The sequence below is a fragment of the Planococcus citri genome, chromosome 2 (genome assembly GCF_950023065.1).
Source record: "Planococcus citri chromosome 2, ihPlaCitr1.1, whole genome shotgun sequence".
Classification (NCBI taxonomy): domain Eukaryota; kingdom Metazoa; phylum Arthropoda; class Insecta; order Hemiptera; family Pseudococcidae; genus Planococcus; species Planococcus citri.
The window spans coordinates 63,342,987-63,363,379 of record NC_088678.1 but is presented as its reverse complement, the minus strand read 5'-3'; the positions used below and the strand labels follow the sequence as shown (position 1 = coordinate 63,363,379).

The following is a 20,393-nucleotide window of genomic DNA, read 5'->3' as shown; positions in this document are numbered from 1 at the left end:
TGTGCCTTTAGAAGGGCTGAAATCTCATTTTTAAAATTATATAACGATTGCCCTGGGGATTCATTAATATTCTGACTTTTTGAAACAAACATGGTCGATAGTAGATCTTCTCTCGAAATGTTAAAGCTTAGTGTTTGGTGAAAACTTTGCAGCTTTGAAAATAGCCCAAGCTTCGCACACGCTCTCTGAATCGCTCTACAATAAAATTTTCGATCAGGTTAGAGCGAAAAGCTGAGGGAAAAAGTTCACCTAATCTATCCAAACAAAAAATCCTCCAATTATGTAAACAGGATGTACGTAAAAATAAGCTGACTAATTTGGTTCGCCGTAAATTTTTATTTTAGAAAAAAAAGTGATGTGAATTAAGTTGCCTAACCAGTTTGCCGTAAATACGTATTTTCCGTTGTTCAAAATCTTTAGTAAGCTAAGTTCATTTCAACAGGTTTTAAGTATGACTTGAGAAACAGGTACAGGATTTTTTCAAAAATTGTTGATGGCTTGAAAAAAAGCCTAGAATGATTTGAAGGCTCTAGAATACATAGCTTAAAACCGCTTCGAATCGACTGAGAATGTTATAATTAGAGTAGGTATACTTCTAAGCAAATCTTAGCTTTCCACCGTCATTGGTCAACATTTTGTGGAAATTCCAACTTTCAAAAATCCGCTGGAGGCTCCAGAACTGCTCAAAATGGTTTAAAACTATTTCTAATACTTTTGCGGGATCCAAAATAGGAAACATACCAGATTTCAGCTTTCGTGGTTCATTTGGTAAAATGTTGATTTTTTTTCTTATAAAAATCAAATTTTAGTCAGTAATGTATTTTTTTGTTTTTAAAATTTTGATCATAATTTTAGGACTTTGTTTGTCCATTAATAGGTATGTATCATAAAAATGCCTCCTCCGTAAGTACGTGCTTGAGGTAGTTTACACAGATTTTATAGCACTTTTTTTGGAGAACTGGAATTTTTGAAAAGTTGCTGGAGACACCAAAACAACTTGAAATTACTTACAGTCAACTTGATAGCGAGTTGAAATTAGAGCGCAGAGTGAATTTTGTCTTTTCAACATCATTTGGTAAAATTTTATGGCAATTTTAAGTTTCAAAAATCTGCTGGATGCTCCAGAACGCTTCAAAACCGTTTCCAATCGATAACAAGTCAAAAGAAGAGTACCTACCTTACTATATCCAAAATTTAAGTTTTACATGTAAATTTGGTCAAATTTAGATTTTTTTTCCTACTTTTTGACCCTTAGGTATTAGAACTTAGCTTCTGATATCTTGACTAATGATGTACTTCTGCATATTCTTTCCATTTAGTTTGTCAGCTTCAAAACTTTTTCTGCTGGTTGAGATTCTCGATTACGTAATTTCAGACGATTTCGACTTTCCAACTTCATTTCGTAAAATTTCATGGAAAATTTCAAGTTTCAAAAATCTTTAGGAGGCTGCAGAACGATTCAAAACCGTTCCCAATCGATTTGACAGGTCGTCGGAAGTGTTTTCCAAAACAATTTGGTAAAATTTAGATTTTTCCTCTCATTTTTGACCCATATTAGATCTTTAAAAATTTACCGAAAATCGAAAAATACAACTTAGATCCTGAAATCTTGACTAATGAAGAACTTTTGCATGTTCTTTCAATTTAGTTTTGTCAGTTTTAAAACTTTTTCTGCTGGTTGAGATTCTCGATTACGTAATTTCGATAATTTCGACTTTCCAAGTTCATTTCGTAAAATTTCATGGAAAATTTCAAGTTTTAAAAATCTGCAGGAGGCTCTAGAACGATTCAAACCCGTTCCCAATCGATTTGAATGGTTGGACGTGTTTTCGAAAACGATTTCGTAGCATTTTGATTTTTTTAAATTATTTTTTGGCCGAGATTTGATTTTTAAAAATTCGAGGATCGGTGAAGGGGGGCACAGATCGAATTATTAGGTAGATTATATGTACAACATTTTTAAATTATAGGAACAGAAATTTTATTAGATTATACTCCAAGGATTCAAATAAATAGGTAATATAACAGATACTAATAAGTAGGTACCTAGTTAATTTGCTATGTTTAATCCATCAATAATATAAATATGGTATCGGTATAGAATATACAATTATACATATATTCCTAATCATGAAGAAGTAGGTACAAAGTAACTCAATGAGCATGAGCTAAATTAAGCTTTGAAAGGAGCTTGTTCAGAATCAGTGCAATCAACGATATCCCATCTACTATCAGCTGGAACTGCTCCAGAAGTGACGTTGATCGACGTAAATACCTCACGTTGAGACATGGCTTTTCTCTTCTCGTCAGCAAACAGGTACTCATTTCTATCAACATTTATGATAAAAACTCCATCTCCATTCACTTCAAATCTCCAGGAACCATTTACACCGGTGGCCGTATCAGACGATAACTTCTTAGTAAAAACTTTTCGTCTATAACCCTCAAAATTGTCCGACGAGTATAAGTATTCATTCAGTGCTTCGTTGGTCAAATTGAAATTCGTACTGCTACCCAAAAAGGACACTTTCCATTTAAAATTGGCCGGGCTACCTCCATCGCCATTTATCAAAGTGGAAACATTATGTAAACCTTCGGAATTTGTTTCATTCGATAAACCAGATGCATAAAAGAACTCATTATACTTGGTATTTTTAACGCATACCAATGACGAAAATACAGCGTTTCTCACAGACTTGGGTAGCTTGTCTTTGATTTGTTTGTGACGAGTTTGCATATCCGGGTGAGTATTTTTGTAGTCCGCATCATCCATGGTTGCTTTTATGTAACGAGTTAAAGATATGGTGGAATTTCCAAATAAATCTCCATTACTTTGTAATTGATCAAACACTGCTCGATGAATCGATACGCATTCGTCCAAGCATTTCAAATTTGCCTTGGCTTTTCTCAATATTTCAACCGTGTCCATCTTCTCAAAGACTTTTTCGATAACTTTGGTGTAAACGTTGTCAACATATTTCACAGAACTGCCATTGATAACATTAGTGAGCTGTTTAACCATTTCCCAAGAGCTGTCGTTTAGGAAGGCGTTAGAAATGGGCTCGATGGCCGCATCTTGGTTTTCATTCCATAAGGTACTGATGAGTGTTTGAGTTTCAACGGTGTTATTGACATTTGATAAACTGGAAATTCCTTTCTGCAATGATTCGCTCAATTGAAGGAGCTTCGAAATATCTTTATGACCATTGGATTTCATCTCGTTATATAAGGCATTGTACACGTTGAATCGGTGTTGATAATCCTTGACGGAGCTTCCAAAATTTTGGAGCAAATCGAAGTTATTAATTGATCCGTTGTAAACTTGGCTGCCGAGATATTTATAATCATCGAAATACTGTAATTGTTGTTCAGCATCCGAAAACCGACGAGATTGTACATTTCTTACAATATCATTACGAAGAATGGATTCCAGTAATGGACGTATAGTCTGCAATATTTTCTCCAATTCTGAGATTCTTTCCTTCAATTCCTGCTCTTTGACGGCTTTCTTTAGGTCTTCTTCGGATTTTTCATCAACGAGTTTATTGAATTCATTGAAGGTATTATTTAGCACGTTGATTGCTGCTTTATCGAGTGAACCGGATTTACTTAAAGTGATAAACTGATTTTGAAATTTAGAGAATTTACTACGAAGCAGATCGGTTGTATTGGAATCAGAATTGGAGGCAGAGGAAGCAGAAATTCCAGGTACTTTACGTTGGGGCTTGGGTGTCATACGACTTTCTAGCGTAGTTTTGTAGTCACGTACGATTTTTCTAGCATCTTCGAAGTTTTTGACGAGTGTCTCACTCGCACTGGAGGAAGGAGCGGCAGGAGCTGATGATGCGAAAACGACAAGGATTGCTAGTCCTGCAAGGATTCTGGAAAACGCCCAGTACTTTGCCATAGTTCTGGTATACGTACGGAATTCACCGGTGGCTTCGATTCAGTTTTGGTAGGTTCCTGAAACAAAAATAAATAAAAAAAGGCTATATAAAAAACGGTCGATACTTAAACAAAGGCTATCAGTTTGGTCTCAGCCCCCTCAGGAGGCGGGAGACGGGGGCTTCACTTATTTTCACATTGTCTCGAGGTACTCAACTTCAGTAGCGCATATCTCCAAAGCTATGATACTTTGATCAAAACTGATTTCACAGTTCAAAAAGGCATTGCAGTTTAAACTTTGTAAGTATTTTGAAATTTTCAAAAGCTGAAAGTTGAACTTTCAAATTGTAAGTTCAAATTTCAATATAGCGCTGTAAGTGAGAGCCACCATTTAAAATTCTGAAAAAATTTCCACTGATGAACCGTTCGATGCTTTTTCGAAATATTCAATTTTCGAGATGGGATCGCTTTTAATGGAGGGGGAGCACTTCTCTCCCAAATTCGGATAAAACTTTCAAAAAAAATCTGGGGCATGTGATTTTTCGAATTGCATGTTTTTAGTAACGCTGAACACAAATATGACGTCAGATTTTTGATTGAACCCTATCCACGTCCTGCAGCACCTCTCCAAGAGGGTAGAAGTCAAAAAAATGGTTTCATTCGTATGATACATAAAAAATAGTATGTTTTCGATATAGCTGAACACGAATATGGTATTAGTTTTTCAAATTGACCTCACAAATGACCTCCAGAACCTTGCTCGTTGTGTAAAAGTCCAAAAAGTTTGTTTCAGATTTTTGGCGAATTCAAAAAAATCAAATTTTGACCAAAAAATGAAGAAAATCAGAATTTAACCATATTGAACTTGAAAAGCTGGAATTTGGGATATATCTTACTTTCGTTTTAAACGGTTCTAAAGCCTCCAACAGATTTTTGAAATTTGAAAATTTCGGAAAAATTTTACCAAATGAAGTTGAAAAAACAAAAAATTTACTCTGCACTCTGATTTCAACTCGCTATTGTCGACTGCAGGAGTTTCAAGTCGTATTGGAGCCCTTAAGAAACTTATTGGACATTTTAAAAGCTTCCAGCAGATTTTTGAATTTTGTAATTTCCATATAATTTTACCAAATAAAGTTGGAATGTTGAAATCGTCTGAAATTAGGTGAGGGAGACTGGGAGAATCTCAACGAGCGGAAAAAGTTTTGAACCGGATAAAGCTACATCGAAAGAGCAATAAGAGCATGCAAAAGTACACCATCAGTTAAAATTTCAAGAGTCAAGTTGCATGTTTTTGATTTTCGATGAATTTTTGAAGATCTGACGATTTGGGTCAAAAATAAGAAAAGAATCAAAAGTTTACCATATTGACATAGAAAGTTTAAATTTGGAATATACCAAACTGAGCTTACGTTTGACCTGTCAAATCGATTGAGAACGGCTTTGAATTGTTCTGGAGCCTTCAGCAGGTTTTCAAAAATTGAAATTTCCGCAAAATTTTACCAAATAAAGTTAGAAAGTCATTCTGCACTCTTAATTTCAGCACGTTAAGTCGACTGCAGGTGGTTTCAAGTCATTGTGGGACCCCCAACGACTTTTTGTAAAATTTTAGTCTCCAGCAGATTTTTGAAAATTAAAATTTTCACAAAATTTTGCCAAGTGAATTTAAAAAGCCGAAATTCGATCTTCACAGCGTGTTGAGTCGACTGCAGATGGTTATAAATTGTTTTGAAGCCTCCAGTGACTTTTTGGATATTCTTGAAGCCATTTTACCAAAATGAAATTGAAAATCAAAAATTAGCTGGAATTAAGTGAAGAGTGCCCCAACTGACAGAAGAAGTTTGGAATCGAACAAAGCTTAATCGAAGGAGCATGCAAGCCAAAATTTTAGGGGCTAGAGTTCATTTTTCAATTTTTGCCTGATTTTTAAAAATCATATCTATTGGTCCAAAAAATAAAAAAAAATAAAAAATTTTGTAAGGTACAGGTATGGCCCAACCGCGTAAGGGGAAATTGCTAGAAGCTTCTCCATACCGGTTCTAATGTATTCTTCTCGAAAGAGGAGAAATAAGATCCACCTCTTTATGGTCAAGGTCTACGTGTTAACTCCCACGATGATCCGGGCGAGCGCCTCGACGGATCATCGGATGAGAAAAGAAAGAGAGTTCGTTCAAGTCTTCCGAAGTGGTAACATCTTCTTAAGAGCCTTCTCGCGTCGTCGTTATGCACCGGACCAGAGGTCCAGTGTGATGTCTCGGTTGTCGAATCTCCATCGAAAAGGACAAGTTCTTATTATTCGCGATGATAGGATCTAGTCAAGTGACATTCAACCCATCTAATTTAGGTTGTGCCGTACATTCATCCCCCGTTGTAACCCCCCCGAGGGTTGATATAATTGTTATTAACTTGGTCCCCCGTTATGTCGTTGAGGGAACGAGGTATTTTCGACTCACTGGTAACCAATCCGGAGGTTATCCAGCGTGATCCGGTAAAAGTGCAGAGTAGGATATGTACACACCAATAAGGCCTAGTATTCGTGAGCCGTTCAGTAGGGGTGTGAAAGTGTACAGTGTTTTTGCCGTAATTATCGTAAGATAATTGCCGCCCATTCTTTTCTGGGTTTTATGACGTGATTGTCATAAAATCATGTGCAGTAAGCCTAATCAGCTTACACAGATGCAAGGAACGATTTATTGCTCCTTCCATAGGGTAAGTATAGAAATATTCTTACGCACCAGGCCTTACGCCTCTTGAGTGACATAATTCAGCTATTTCTCTAACACTAGTGTATAATAAATTGCCTAGTTGTACGATGCACGTTAAGTAGCTATTAATCTAAATAACTCGTTGAGTATAAATTTGTATAATATGTAAAAATCAGAATAAAACAGAATGTACATATTATTCTAGAGGTGTTTCTTTATTTAACCCTCTTCTTTTTGATGATGAATAATGCAGTTAGGAATCATAGACACTCATTCTCTCGAGCTAGCAACGACCAGGGAAAATCTCCTTTCCCTGGGAGTAATTTTAAACATATTCCCACGAACAAATTAGTCTATAAAACACCATTAGTGTAGCAGGTTACTATTATATTAAACGGCAATCCTTCCTAATAGCAATATTACAATTTACCAAGTTGACCTAGAAAGCGAAAATTGTGTTCGTATACCGTGTTTTCGACTTTCCAAATTGAATAGAAACAGTTTCAAACCATTTTGAGCAGCTTTGAAGCCTCCAGAACATTTTTTAATGTTGACATTTCCACAAAATTTCACTCACGTTAGTAGTTGCAAAGCTACAATTTGCTTTATACCTTAATTTCAACATACCGAGTCAACTAAAAATGGTTTAAGGCCACTTTAGAGCCTCAAAATTTTTTCCTGTAAGTTTTTGTTCCCCAAAAAAATTTATAAAAGTTGCAGAAATGAAATTTAACACCTATGACCGACTTCAATCCATCTTTGTAATTCACTTGATCGGCGATTATTTTCCAAAAGTCAGTTTCCATCAGTTCAGAATTGCATAATATGGTTTGAATTTTCAATTATGAAATCGCTGGAGAAATTTCTCAAAGTGGCAGAAATCAATTTTAGAAAAAACTACTTTTGGAAAAATTGCTAGGTATTTAAAAAAAAAAAATCACTTTAAAATTTGATAATTCTGTTTCTACGTGTGAAATTTCGGAAGAAAATGAGGAGCTCATTGCAAAAGTAGCCCTTGTCACATGAACCTATGCAATCTCCAAAGCTCTCCCTTGAGCGTACCCAGTATCATGAATGTAAACTCTATAAAGCAATTCCTCTCAGGGCTACTCAGGGTAGACTAACTTGACGGTCATTTCATCATTACAACATGATCTCCGCTGTTGGCAATAGGTGCAATCGAGTAAAACGTGTCTAAAAGTTCATGTGACAAGGGCTACTTTTGCAATGAGCTCCTCAAATCAAAAGACTCGTGTTTACGCGGTTGAATTAACGCGGATGACACTGTTGAAATTTTTTCCAATAAGTAGTAATAATATTACAAAAAAAAATCCCTACGCAACACAAAAACCATACTATACCATTTTAAACTAAATTACCGAAAATTAGTCTACCTTTGTTATATAATTCAATCGTAAAGTATTTAGATAGGTAGTTAAGTATACGATAGGTACATATGTATATTATACTTACTTAAGAAAATAACCGCAAAAATTATTTCCAAGTTGTAAAAATTCTGTCTTGAAGAAAGTATCAGCAACACTTTTCAACACGGTTATGAACTTTCAAATACGAAATCGCTGGCATTTTATACTTACTCGTAGATGTAGGATGCCAACATTTTCGTCACACAAATAAAAATTTTCGATGAATCAACGATGTGCGTAAATTGTGAGATGATAAACAACAAATTCGGGGATATCTTTATGTACTGGGAAATTTCAAATTTTCAAAATACACATCTACTTCATTACTTATAATGAAGATGTATTTTTGCATTCATACAACATACGTACTAATTCTATTAAAAGAACGATTCGATGACGGACGCTCTGATAAGATAATGCATGCTGAATTCGGGTAATATACATTTTAAGAAAATTGATTCATTAATAATTAGAGATTATCAGGTCGGGATTAGCTGCGATACTTTTGCATTTTTCTCGTAAATAAAATTTCTTATCAGTGAATGAAAATGTTCGATGAGTAAATGTGCAATAAATATATACCTACATAGTGGATCGTCTAGGTCGAGAGTTGCTTTTTGTGAAATTTGAAAAACAAAATGTTGAAAATGTGTCATATTCTTTGAAAAATTATTTAATTATTTTTTTTAGTAGGTAACTCGGTGATAAGTATATACGGGTAATTCTAAAAGGAATTGAGTAGGTACCTCAAGTTATATAATGGGTACCTTGGTACCTACAAATATATTGAGTAATTACTTAGGTGCATAGTGAAGAATTCGTGAAGGGTAGGTATCATGCCAATTGCCCATCTCTAACCGTTCTGAATTTCAAATTGCATATTTTTGATTTTTTCTGTTTGAAATTACAAAAAAATTACTTGAGGTTTTCGGTTTTAAGATCAAGAAAAGTGAGTATCACTTTTGAAAAAAAAATCAAATTAAAAACTCATAAAGAAATTGAAAATCCTTAAAATTACCTAAATAAATAAAAAGAAAAACTTGGAGTAAATTCAGTACCTAGTTGATCGTATCCTAGAGCTGAAATTCAAAATTAAGAGATGGTTTTATATTTCTAGTTTTAATGTCTGTTTTTAATAAATCGTTCTATTATGCAGGTACTTTATTTTTATTAATAAACGAAAATATTAGAAAATTTGATTATAAGTATGTACCTTAGTTAGTAACAGACTGTCAAATTTCTGATTCACAAATTTTTTTTAAATTAAAATTTCATTAAAAAAAAAATTCAAATCTTCTCGTAAATTGCATCAACGTGTTTTAATTTATTTTCTACGTAATGATGAATTATGCATAATTAATACTGTAAAAAGGAAATGCTTATTACATGATGTGACGTTAATCGACAATAATTAATAATTTGTAAAATTTATGGTCCTGCTTTTTTCTAAAAAAAAAAAAACATTGAGAATACATTTTCTCAAATCAAGACCAACTGAAAAAAAAAACAATGAGCACAATTGGGTGTTTTTAAATCACAGTAAGAATGCCTCCAAAAGCACGTTTTAGTTTTTAATTCGAGAACCTAGTTTTCAATTTTTGATATGCCCGGTTACTGGGCAACCTGTTGCTCCATATCTTGCTTCCGAGAACAACAAACTTTCGAGCAAAATCCTATAAAAATCCTTCTCGTACTTATTAATAACACTAGAATAACACAGACGATAAGAATACCGCAGTAAAATGAAAATGAAAGAGCATGAACACGAACGATCGAAGAGATCTGACTAGTGTTCGTAAAGTATATCTGATAATTTTCGGCAACTTTTTCAGTTTCGAAAACAACAATTTTATTGATTTCTGGAGCAGGTTTCAAGAAACTGGCTGGAACGAATAATGAAACTTGAGGTCCTGCGTCAGGCCAATATCTTCCAAGGTTATGGCCATTGATGAATATCACTCCCTGAAAATTATATCACATGTAGGTATGATTTTTTTCCTTATTTTAAATTGGTCTATCAATCAAGTTATTAGTTTACTTACTTTGCCCCAGCCAGTTAAATCAACATGAGTGTGTAATGGCTCAGGCGATGTACTCGGTAAAATTAATTCGCCATAATAGTACGCAGGAGGAGAAATACGATCATCCGAAGGGGTTAATTTTTCAACCCAAGAGACGCTGGAGAATGGTAATCCTGTCATGGTCCATGGGGTAAGAAGTCGCCCATTTATTCTTGGATCAGAGATGATCCCCTTGAAAATAGAATAAACATAAATAGGTACCTATATAGATCACGATAGGTTCTTTAAAATAAATTTGGTAGGTCCCTATACCTTGAAATCTTTCAAATAAGAACCAAAATTTACACGACCTTGATTTTCCACCAATAACTGCAATTTTGCCTTCGATCTGGCTTTCAATTGAACACCCTTCTCTTGTTTCGTGCGAGAGAGTATACCGCAAAAGATCTAAAAATATTTATCTGTTCCTAGTGAATTGAATTTTAAATTTGCGGATTTTCATTGAAAAAAATTACAATTTTAATTACTTGGTCAACAAAAACATGAGCTCTATCTCTTAAATCATGCACGTACAAATGAGCCGAACCATTCAAATCGTTTGGAAGCTCAGCTTCGTAAAGTACATACCCGTAATATACTTGCAATCGCTCAAAAGTGTATGGTCTGTCAGACTTCTGGAGCACTTTATCTGGAATATGCGAGCTGTTGAAGACTGACAATACAGGTCGTAAGGTAACTGCTCCATAATTTCCTTTCGGAGTGGGTTTAGGTATTGCAATTTTAGGTATTTCAAAATGCTGTAAAATTATGAGATACAGTTATGTATGTATGTAATTGATTAATTATTTAGAATTTCAGATGAAAAAAATCACCTTTGAAAGCAGCTGTCTTATGGCGAAATATTTATCGGTTGGGTCACCTGCTTCATTTAATGGAGCATCGAAGTCGTAAGAGGTGATTTGTGGATCGTATCGACCCTCGTCAATATTTGCTCCTGCCATTAAATAAATAGAGTAGGTAATAAAATAGATGGAAAGTTTTAAAATCTCTCGAGTGATTTCACACATTGATAAAAGCATCAGAAGTAACTAATCGAAAGCCATTCATCAGACAATTGTAGCGACAATTTATCAAAAAAATGAATTGTAATTTATGGAGAGAGCTAAGGGAGTATTTTATGAAATTTGAAGGCTCGTTCTGGAGTCTAGCAGGCTGTTGTATCAAAAATCAAGATTCAAATCCCAACGAACCACAGACCACACAAATTCTTCACATTTTTTAATAGATTGAATTTTGATATAGATTGCGGGGAAAAAATCAAACTAAGTGCAGACCTTCATTTTGAATTGAAAATCAGTCAGCAAAAATTTTAGCTCGGGAGAAGCCTCTGGAGAGGAGATATGGGTCCTCATAATGAGGTGAAATTTTTGTAAAAAATAGTAGTTTTTTCGCACTAACCTCTACCCAACCTGATTTGGGAAAAAATCCCAGTTCTAAAAGATAGGTAGTATTGCGATTATGCATCGACCTACGGCATTGTCAACAAAATTCCAGGTCATTTTAGGGTTCTACCAAATGGTAGAGAAATTCAGAAATCGCAGAAAGATTTTGCCGGCCCTACCGTGTTTCAGAAGGGGAAGAGGGACTCCTTTGAAGGGATAGAGCATCGTTGGAGCAAGTTCGAGCATCCAGTCTGGACCTTGGAGCAGCCCCTAGGCAGGCAGTCAACCTTGGAAAGCCAGCCAGGCACATGCACAGCCTTATTGAGAGGCCCAGCAGGCAGACAGACGACCTTGAGAGACCAAGCAGACGGGACAATGACCTTTAGAAGCTAGAGAGAAAAAAATGCAGATAAGAGCCCAGACAGAATGACAGACGACCTTGAGAGGCCACACAGACGCGACAATGACCTTGAGAAGCCAGACTGGCAGACAGAAGATCTTCAGAAACCAGACTGACGGGTGAATGGCTTTCAGAAACTAGACAGGAATGCAGATAAGAGGTCAGGCAGAATGACAAACGACCCGACCTTGAGAGGCCACAAAGACGCGTCAATGACCTTGAGAGGCCAGACTGGCAGACAGACAACCTTGAGAGGATAGATATATTATGGGTCAAGGACCTTGAGAGGCCAGATGACAGATAAACAGACAGACAAATGACCTTGGGAAGCCATAATGGTGGGTCAATGACCTGAAGAGGCCAAACAGACAGATAAATAACTTTTTGGTCATTGAGAAAGTACCTAGGTAGATACCCAAAAACTTATTAATTTTTTTTGGTTTTTTGAAATTCTCAATAATGAAAATGACCAAAAAATTGGCACCACTGCATTTTAAAATATTTCCCCAGTTTTAGAAATAATATTTTTATATGTTTTAGCAAAATCAATGCGAAATATTCGAGAACAACAAATTTTCAAAATACGAATTTAGGTACCCAAAAATAAGAGCTGATTTGCAAATTTTAAACCACTCAGTTGAGCTCTAAAAGTGGTCTTGAATTTTAATGTCAATGGCCTAGATCGACGCAGAATCTCAAAAACTATCCTTTGGAACTGGGCCATTTTTGTCAGAACAAATTGTGTAAGGAATAGAGCGAAAACCCATGATTTTTTTCAAAAATTCCCCCCTTAATTTGAGGACCCATAATACATCTCATTCAGGGGTACCTCCAAGAGCTAAAAAATTTTCAGTAATTTTTAACTCAAGATAAAGGTTTTTCCCTCGTAATCCATCCTATTGAACATATGCTATTGTAATATTAATAAAAATTGACTTTACCATTCATGAATCCAAAATTCGTACCACCGAAGAACATATAGAAATTGAAAGAAGCTCTTAAAGCTAACATATCATCCATTTTTCGCAGTATCGCTTCTGTAGATACTCTTTGTAAAGGTTCTTCCCAATGAGTGAGCCAACCTGGGTAAAATTCCGAATTGACCAGAGGTCCTTTAGGTGTAAACTCTCTCATATTTGCAAAATACCAAGCTGCACTTCCTCCTGAAATACGATTGAATCGGTGTAAATAATTTATTAGGCAGCACTTCTTGAAGTTTATTGTAGATTTGTTACTTGTGCCGAAATTCACAGTTGCATACACATCAGGAATAGCTCCACATTTCAAATAAGGAGAAGCTTCATCAAAGGTGAACAGAATGGCATTGTCGTTGACATATGACGATAGTAATTCTTTCAGCCAAATTTTGTAATTTGTATTGCAAGCGTAGTGTTTTCCGTATTCATTTTCAACCTTATAGTTACCATTATGAAAGCAGGTATTATTAAAAAATACTTGAGTAGGTAGGTAAGTACATTAGTCCGGCATATGAAAATAGGAGTAATTGCACCCCCCCCCCCGCCGATCCTCCAGGACAACTTTTTTCTTAAAGGAGACATCCTAAGGAACATTTTAAAGCAAACTTGCCCAAAAAAAAGTCGGCCTTACTTACAAAATGGCGGCCAGTTTGATTGACAGGTCAGCCGAAATCGCAGATTTCGCGTTTCAACATAGGACTTGCACGAAATTTTTCAAACTTTACAAAAGTAGATCGAAAGATCATGCATAAATTTATCACCTGTCAAAATTTCAAGTGCTAAAGTGCGTTTTTCGATTTTTGGTGAATTTTTGAAAATCCAATTTAGGCCAAAAATGAGGGAAAATATCAAAATTTTACCAAATTGACCAAGAAAGCTGAAATTTGGGATATACCCTATTTTCGACATGCCAAATCGACTGGAAACGGTTTCAACCCGTTTTGAGCAGTTCTGGAGCCTCCAGCACATTTTTAAAACTCGAAATTTCCACAAAATTCCATCAAATTGGAGTTGTAAAGCTGAAATTTATTCTAAAAACTAATTTCAATAAGCTACGAAGTACTGCAGGTGAATTTCAAGTCGTTTTGGAGCCTCCAGCGACTTTTTGAAAATTCCCGAAGCCTCCAGCAGATTTTTGAAAGTTTACATTTTCACAAAATTTCATCAAATGGAGATGGAAAGCTGAAATTTACTGTACACTCCAATTCTAACACTCTCTGAAGACGACTTCAGGTGGGTTCAAGTCATTTTAGAGTCTCCAGCGACTTTTTTGAAAATTACTGGAATACTGGAGCCGCCAGTAGATTTTTGAAACTTGAAATTTCCCCAAAATTTCATCAAACTGAGATGGAGTGTCGAAATTCATTCTGCAAACTAATTTCAATACGCTACGAAGTTGACTGCTGGTGGATTTCACGTCGTTTTGGAGCCTCCAGGGACTTTTTGAAAGGTTGTATGGCGTTTTTTTGGAAAATTGAAATTTCCTAAAAGTTGCTGGAAGCTTCAAAACCATTTAAAACCGCCATGTAGTCTGCGAAGTAAATTTCAGCTTGCCAACTCCTTTTGATAAATCAATGTTGCGGGAATTTCAAGTTTCAAAAATCTACTGGAGGCTCCAGTAATTTTCAAAAAAGTCGCGGGAGGTTTCAGAATGACTTGAACCCACCTGTAGTCGACTAGATTACGTGTTGAAATTGAAGTGCAGAGTGAATTTTCGATGTTCAACTCTTTTTGGTGAAACTTTATGAGAACTTCAAGCATTGAAAGAACTGCTGGAGGCTGCAGTAGTTTCCAAAAGGTCGCTGGAGGCTTCAAAACGACTTTAAATCTACCTGTAGTCGACTTCATGGAGTAATGAAATTAGTTTACAAAATAAATTTCAGTTTTCCAACTGCATTTGACAAAATTTTAAGTTTCAAAAATCTGCTGGAGGCTTTAGGAATTTTCAAAAAGTTGCTGCAAACTCTAAAATGACTTGAACCCACCTGTAGTCGACTAGATTATGTGTTGAAATTGGAGTTTAGAGTAAATTTTCGATGTTCAACTCTGAGTAAACTTTCGATGTTCAACTCTGTTTGATAAAATTTTATGGGAATTTCGAGCATTGAAAACTCTGCTGGAGGCTCCAGTAATTTCAAAAAGGTCACTGGAGGCTCCAAAACGACTTGAAATCTACCTGCAGCCGACTTCATAGCACGTTGAAATTAGTTTACAGAATGCGTTTCGGTTTTCCAACTGCATTTGACGAAATTTCAAGTTTCAAAAATTTACTGGAGGCTTCAAGAATTTTCAAAACGTCGCTGGAGGCTCCAGAATAACTTTAATTCTACAACAGTTGACTTGACAGCCAGTTGAAGTCGGACTGCAGCTCGAATTTCGAATTTCCAACTTTATTTGATAAAATTTTATGGAAATTTCGAGTTTCAAAAATCTGCTGGAGGCTCCAGAACTGCTCAAAACGGATTGAAACCATTTCCAGTCGATTCGGCATGTCGAAAATAGGGTATATCCCAAATTTCAGCTTTCTTGGTCAATTTGGTAAAATTTTGATATTTTCCCTCATTTTTGGCCTAAATTGGATTTTCAAAAATTCACCAAAAATCGAAAAACGCACTTTAGCGATTGAAATTTTGACAGGTGATGAATTTATGCATGATCTTTCGATCTACCTTTGTAAAGTTTGAAAAATTTCGTGCAAGTCCTATGTTGAAACGCAAAATCTACGATTTCGGCTGACCTGTCAATCAAAATGGCCGCCATTTTGTAAGCAAGGCCAACTTTTTTTTGGGCAAGTTTACTTTAAAATGTTCCTCAGGATGTCCCCTTTAAGAAAAAAGTTGTCCCGGAGGACCGGCGGGGGGGGGGGGGTGCAATTACCCCTATTGTCATATGCCGGACTACATAGATAAGCTAGCGTCGAAAATAAACATTTGGTTTGTTAATAAATTTAGTAGGTATTTTACCTGCACCATGATTATAGGGCCTCCATTACCGTACAAGTATTTTTTCATTCTCGTCATTAATACATCAAACCATCTCTTGACTTCCTTTTTGAAATCTATGAACGAATCGAAGGAAAAAATAAACAAAATAATAGAAAAAATTGGCACCTAATTTTTAAAAAAAAGAAAAGTACATTACCACTGTCATCAGTTCGAAGCTCGATTGAAGGATATAAATGCAACAGCCATGGAGGAAGTCCTCCCTAAACAGAGTGAAATATAGATTTAATCATTTCATTACCATCCATTGTTGTAAGCATTAGCAATATATTACTTTAATTAGCACCAGGGATGTTCCGTCAAATAACTAAAGTTATTTTACTGTAAAATAACTGTGTAAAATAACGTAATTTTACATTGTCAAATAATGCGAATTGTTTGACACATGTCAAATAACTAAAAAAAATGTAAAAAAACTACAAAAATGCTCAAAATCAAATTCTCACAAGCCAATTAACAAGTACTAAATTTGAGTATAATTAGATTTGAAAGTTTTGTGAAAATAAATGTGAGAAGGAATGAGATGAGATCAATGGGTACTGTTGGAAGAGCAATCATTGTGAAAACAAATCCGAATAATGATATTAATGAATAAATTTTCATTGACTCGACTGTGATTTTGTGTTTTAAACGTTATTTCATGAGATGAAATGAAAGTGTTACTTTTTGCAGCCTTACTGGTGGTAATTTATTTAAAATTTTTCCATTTTGAAACGAATTTTGACTCGTAATCATTCATAATTCATTCTTAAGCTGAAAAATTACTGAGTTATCAGTTGTTATCAGTGAATTTTCCTTGTCTGTGATTGGCTGAATTATTTTACATTCTCAAATGTAATTTTACATGTTATTTGACACTAATAGTTATTTGACAGTTATTTGACATGTAATGTCAAAAAAGTTATTTGACATGTCAAGGAACATCCCTGATTAGCACACTTCATAATATTTTTATTACATATCACGTAGAAAATTATTTTATACTAATTGAGTAAATATTGTAAAATGTATTATGCATTGTATCATAATTATTTATTATAAGCACTCACAAAATCTCTTTCTGCGCAAATGTAAGGACCAGGACGTAAGATAACGAGTAAATCTTCTTTCACAGCTAAATCCAGAAAATGTTCCAAATCATTATCTCCATCGAATTGATATTTGCCCGGAGAAGGCTCGTGAGAACTCCATTCGACATAACTGTAAAAAAAAATTAGAAAAAATCAATACCTAGATCAACAATTTACCTACTTTGAGAAAACTTTTCACGATTGAAAATATTCACGTTGCAACAGCATTTAATCCTGCGGCTCTGTACTTCCTCAGTCTATCCTGCCAATAAACATTTGGTACCCGAAAATAATGTAAGGACCCGGAAACATATTGGAAAGGTTTGCCATCTTTTAAGAATACATCTTTGTCGTAATCAATTTGAAAAGTACGATTTGGATTGGAATGGAATGAAGAACTTGATGCGATAATTATCTGCAATGAAATTTTTTCCAGTTTTCGAGAAACTTTACGTCAAAAGTCTTTGAAAAAAAATTAGTACCCAACTATCTAATAGAAAACTAGACAGCTAAGCAAAGCTTAGCTGCAAAGTGTGCGTAGCTAGCTGCCTTTTCTACAGCTATAACCGTTATTACATCTAGGTAGTGCATAAGTGAATCAACCATGTCACAGTGATGAGAATTTTTGAAACTCTCACTGCTTCAAAATAATAATTGTTTTTCAGTGTTTTCATATTTTCCAAATTACAATAGGTATTTCAGAATAATTTATAAGCTTGTATTGCTTCTAAATTAAGAAATTTCTAGTTGTTTTTCATAGTTTGCATTGTTTTAAAATTTACAAAATTTCAAATCGATTTCCCAAATTCCCCATCGCTACAATTTCATAAAGTTTTCAATAAATTTTCAGAATTTTGCATTGCTGCTGAGTTGGGAAATTTGCGATCAATTTTTAGAATTCACATTGCCTCTAAATAGTCAAATTTTGAATAATTTTTCAGAATTCTTATTGTCTTTAAATTAAAAAATTTCAAATTCAATTTTCAAGTTCATATTGTCCACAAATTGTAAAACGTTTACTCAATTTTTGGAATTCACATTGCCTCCAATTTTTCAGAATTCTCATCTTCTTCATAAATATTACAATACTTATTTTATATAATTTTCAAGTTCACATTATCTGCAACTTACAGAACTTTTAATCAATTTTTGGAATTCTCAGCGTCTCTAAATACAAATTTTCATATTATTTTTTTTAGAATTTCCATTGTCTTCAAATTTATAAATTTTCAAACCAATTTTCAGAACTTGCTTTTTATTCTAAATTAAGAATTAAATCTTATAAAATAGATGTTAAGAATTTGCATTGCCTATTACACGAAAAAAATATGGGTAATTTTTACAAAAAAATTTAACTAAATACTCACAATTAAGTACCAGATCCCATTCAATAATTTTTACTGTAATCGTATAGTAAAACTTATCATTTTAATAAATTTTGCTATAGGTACCAATAGTAAAAATCATTTTGTTTTAATAATTTTTACTAAATCATGATGATAAAAATTACATGTTTCAATTGTACAAAAATTAGTTTAATTTCTCATTTTGAAGTAATTTTTAAATTATAAGTAAAAAGTTAAAAATTATTCATGTCAAGTAATTCTTACTTTATACTTATGGTTATAGGTAGACAAAAAATTAATGAAATGAATTTTTAGTTAGCAAATGATATCATAATTCATAACTCAATTTCAGCATTATTTTTGCCCCATTACCATGTACTACATAGTAACTCCAAAGCATTTACCTATCCAATTTTCCTACGAAAAATCCGTCACCTACCTACTTACCTCACGGGGATTCGAACCTGGGTCCCTAAATTTCCTATTCCTACCTACATGCCCTAACCACTCAGCCACAACTTTGCTACGAGGGTTAAGGCATTAAAATAATATATTTGTTTGGTAAACGCCCCACCAAACCACGCCCACTTGGAATTTACAGCTAACAGACTGGGGGTGTAACAGGGTACAATGAAACACAGCTGGTGATGGAATAGACTGGGGGTATAGCAGGGTACAATGAGCGGCAGGTGTTCTACAAGTCCCCTTTCCCTTTTTTAGGATTTAATGCATTAAAATAATGAACTAAAATTGCAATTACTCAGCAATTACCCATCCGAATTGAATGAAAATTAATCTATTCCCTCCGCCTTAATGATTCTCAAATGGTGTCCAATAGGTACAAAAAACGGTTGGATAGCTTAAGAGAACATTCAGTTCCAATAAAATTTCATTTCTCAAAGCGAAACCAATAGTGTGCTACGCACACTAAAAACGTGGAAGATAACGTTTGAAAGGAGTAGAACTAGGTAGAGTAGGTACCTATTGGATTTATCTGTATCATAATAAAAAATGAATAAAATACTCACTTGCACTTGCAAAAGAACTAGAAAAACGGACACAGTGAAACTTACAAAACCCATTGACTTATTTATTTACATTTAAAAAAATCAAAAAATCACGACAAATGATTAATTTAAAACACTCGTTAACACTACCTACCATTTTAAAAAATCAACCTAACTCGATTGTGACAAAAATGCAATAGCGTGTTTTTTCAATGACTTATATGCCCCCTTTCCCTGCACCCATGATCATGGAATAAGTGATTTCCCCCTCACCCCGCTCGTAATTAAATTTAAAAGTGAGCGTAAAAATTTGGCAGCTGTCTTTGTCACTCCTGTACAGAGTCGGGACATCGCATGCATCGTGCCAAGCTGCCTGAATAAATTTGTGACGTTTTTCGTCGGCGATTTAATGAATAAATTTGCACATCAAGGACGATGCATCCACAGACGCGACAAGATGCCTGAATAAATTTGCAAGCGCGAATTTTTTCGTCGCAATAAAAAAATTTTCAACAGATGCGATGCTTTCCCCCCGTCCCATGATCTGCCAGAATTCGTGTAATTTAAAAAACATGAAATAGTACAGCAGCCAGTTTAATATATGTAGACTAATGTATTCTCACTCCTAGCAGTGACAAGTAAATTTATTTGATTGGCCGCGTTTTTGTGGTCCATGACGACTGGCCTACGTTTCACCCTTCACTAAAAATCCACTACTCGGCAAAAAAGAAAATGATTTTTAAAAAATTATCGTCAAACTGGAAAATTCACACACATTATTACATAGTCCAAGAGCTGTACTAGGTACCTACTGTGATTGCACCGAAATAAAATAACTGAAAGCTGGAGCTGGTCTCAGAAGTTAGTATACATACCTCCATTTTGAAAACACTTGGTCTGCAGATCCGCAGCTGTTGCTTTAAAGCTCAGTGAAAGTTCGAAAATTCACAATTTTTCTGAACTTTCGGCCGAGGAAAATGGTGGCTCAAATTGGTGCCTATAGCCTACTTATAGCATTTTTCGCGTTGAATCCGAATATATAGGTCTGCCGACCCTTAAGTGCCGCCAAAGCCCTGCCAGACTGGGTCAAAGGGGGAGCGAATTTGGCAAA

General features: G+C 34.8%; 2 protein-coding genes across 4 annotated transcripts; both read right to left on the bottom strand.

The window, feature by feature from the left end:
* Nucleotides 1-1,956: 1,956 nt before the first annotated feature.
* On the bottom strand, nucleotides 1,957-8,346 carry LOC135836981 (uncharacterized). Its single transcript, XM_065352073.1, has 2 exons — nucleotides 8,064-8,346; nucleotides 1,957-3,963 (listed from the first exon to the last, which is right to left on the bottom strand). Exon 2 carries the CDS (start codon nucleotides 3,905-3,907, stop codon nucleotides 2,174-2,176), a length of 1,734 nt encoding a protein of 577 aa, XP_065208145.1. The 5' UTR covers nucleotides 3,908-3,963; nucleotides 8,064-8,346; the 3' UTR covers nucleotides 1,957-2,173.
* A 328-nt stretch (nucleotides 8,347-8,674) lies between these two features.
* On the bottom strand, nucleotides 8,675-20,352 carry LOC135836980 (beta-galactosidase-like). Of its 3 annotated transcripts, XM_065352071.1 has the most exons (12): nucleotides 19,304-20,352; nucleotides 17,145-17,344; nucleotides 16,909-17,059; nucleotides 15,999-16,062; nucleotides 15,821-15,915; nucleotides 13,116-13,293; nucleotides 12,822-13,043; nucleotides 10,911-11,032; nucleotides 10,566-10,835; nucleotides 10,351-10,485; nucleotides 10,060-10,269; nucleotides 8,675-9,979 (listed from the first exon to the last, which is right to left on the bottom strand). In XM_065352071.1, exons 1-12 carry the CDS (start codon nucleotides 19,355-19,357, stop codon nucleotides 9,629-9,631), a joined length of 2,052 nt encoding a protein of 683 aa, XP_065208143.1. In that variant the 5' UTR covers nucleotides 19,358-20,352; the 3' UTR covers nucleotides 8,675-9,628. The 3 variants fall into 3 exon arrangements, 2 of the variants coding, with proteins under 2 accessions (XP_065208143.1, XP_065208144.1); XR_010557117.1 differs by lacking the exon at nucleotides 8,675-9,979 and having other exon boundaries at nucleotides 10,138-10,269; nucleotides 10,666-10,835; XM_065352072.1 differs by lacking the exons at nucleotides 8,675-9,979; nucleotides 10,351-10,485 and having other exon boundaries at nucleotides 10,111-10,269; nucleotides 10,666-10,835.
* Nucleotides 20,353-20,393: the final 41 nt, after the last annotated feature.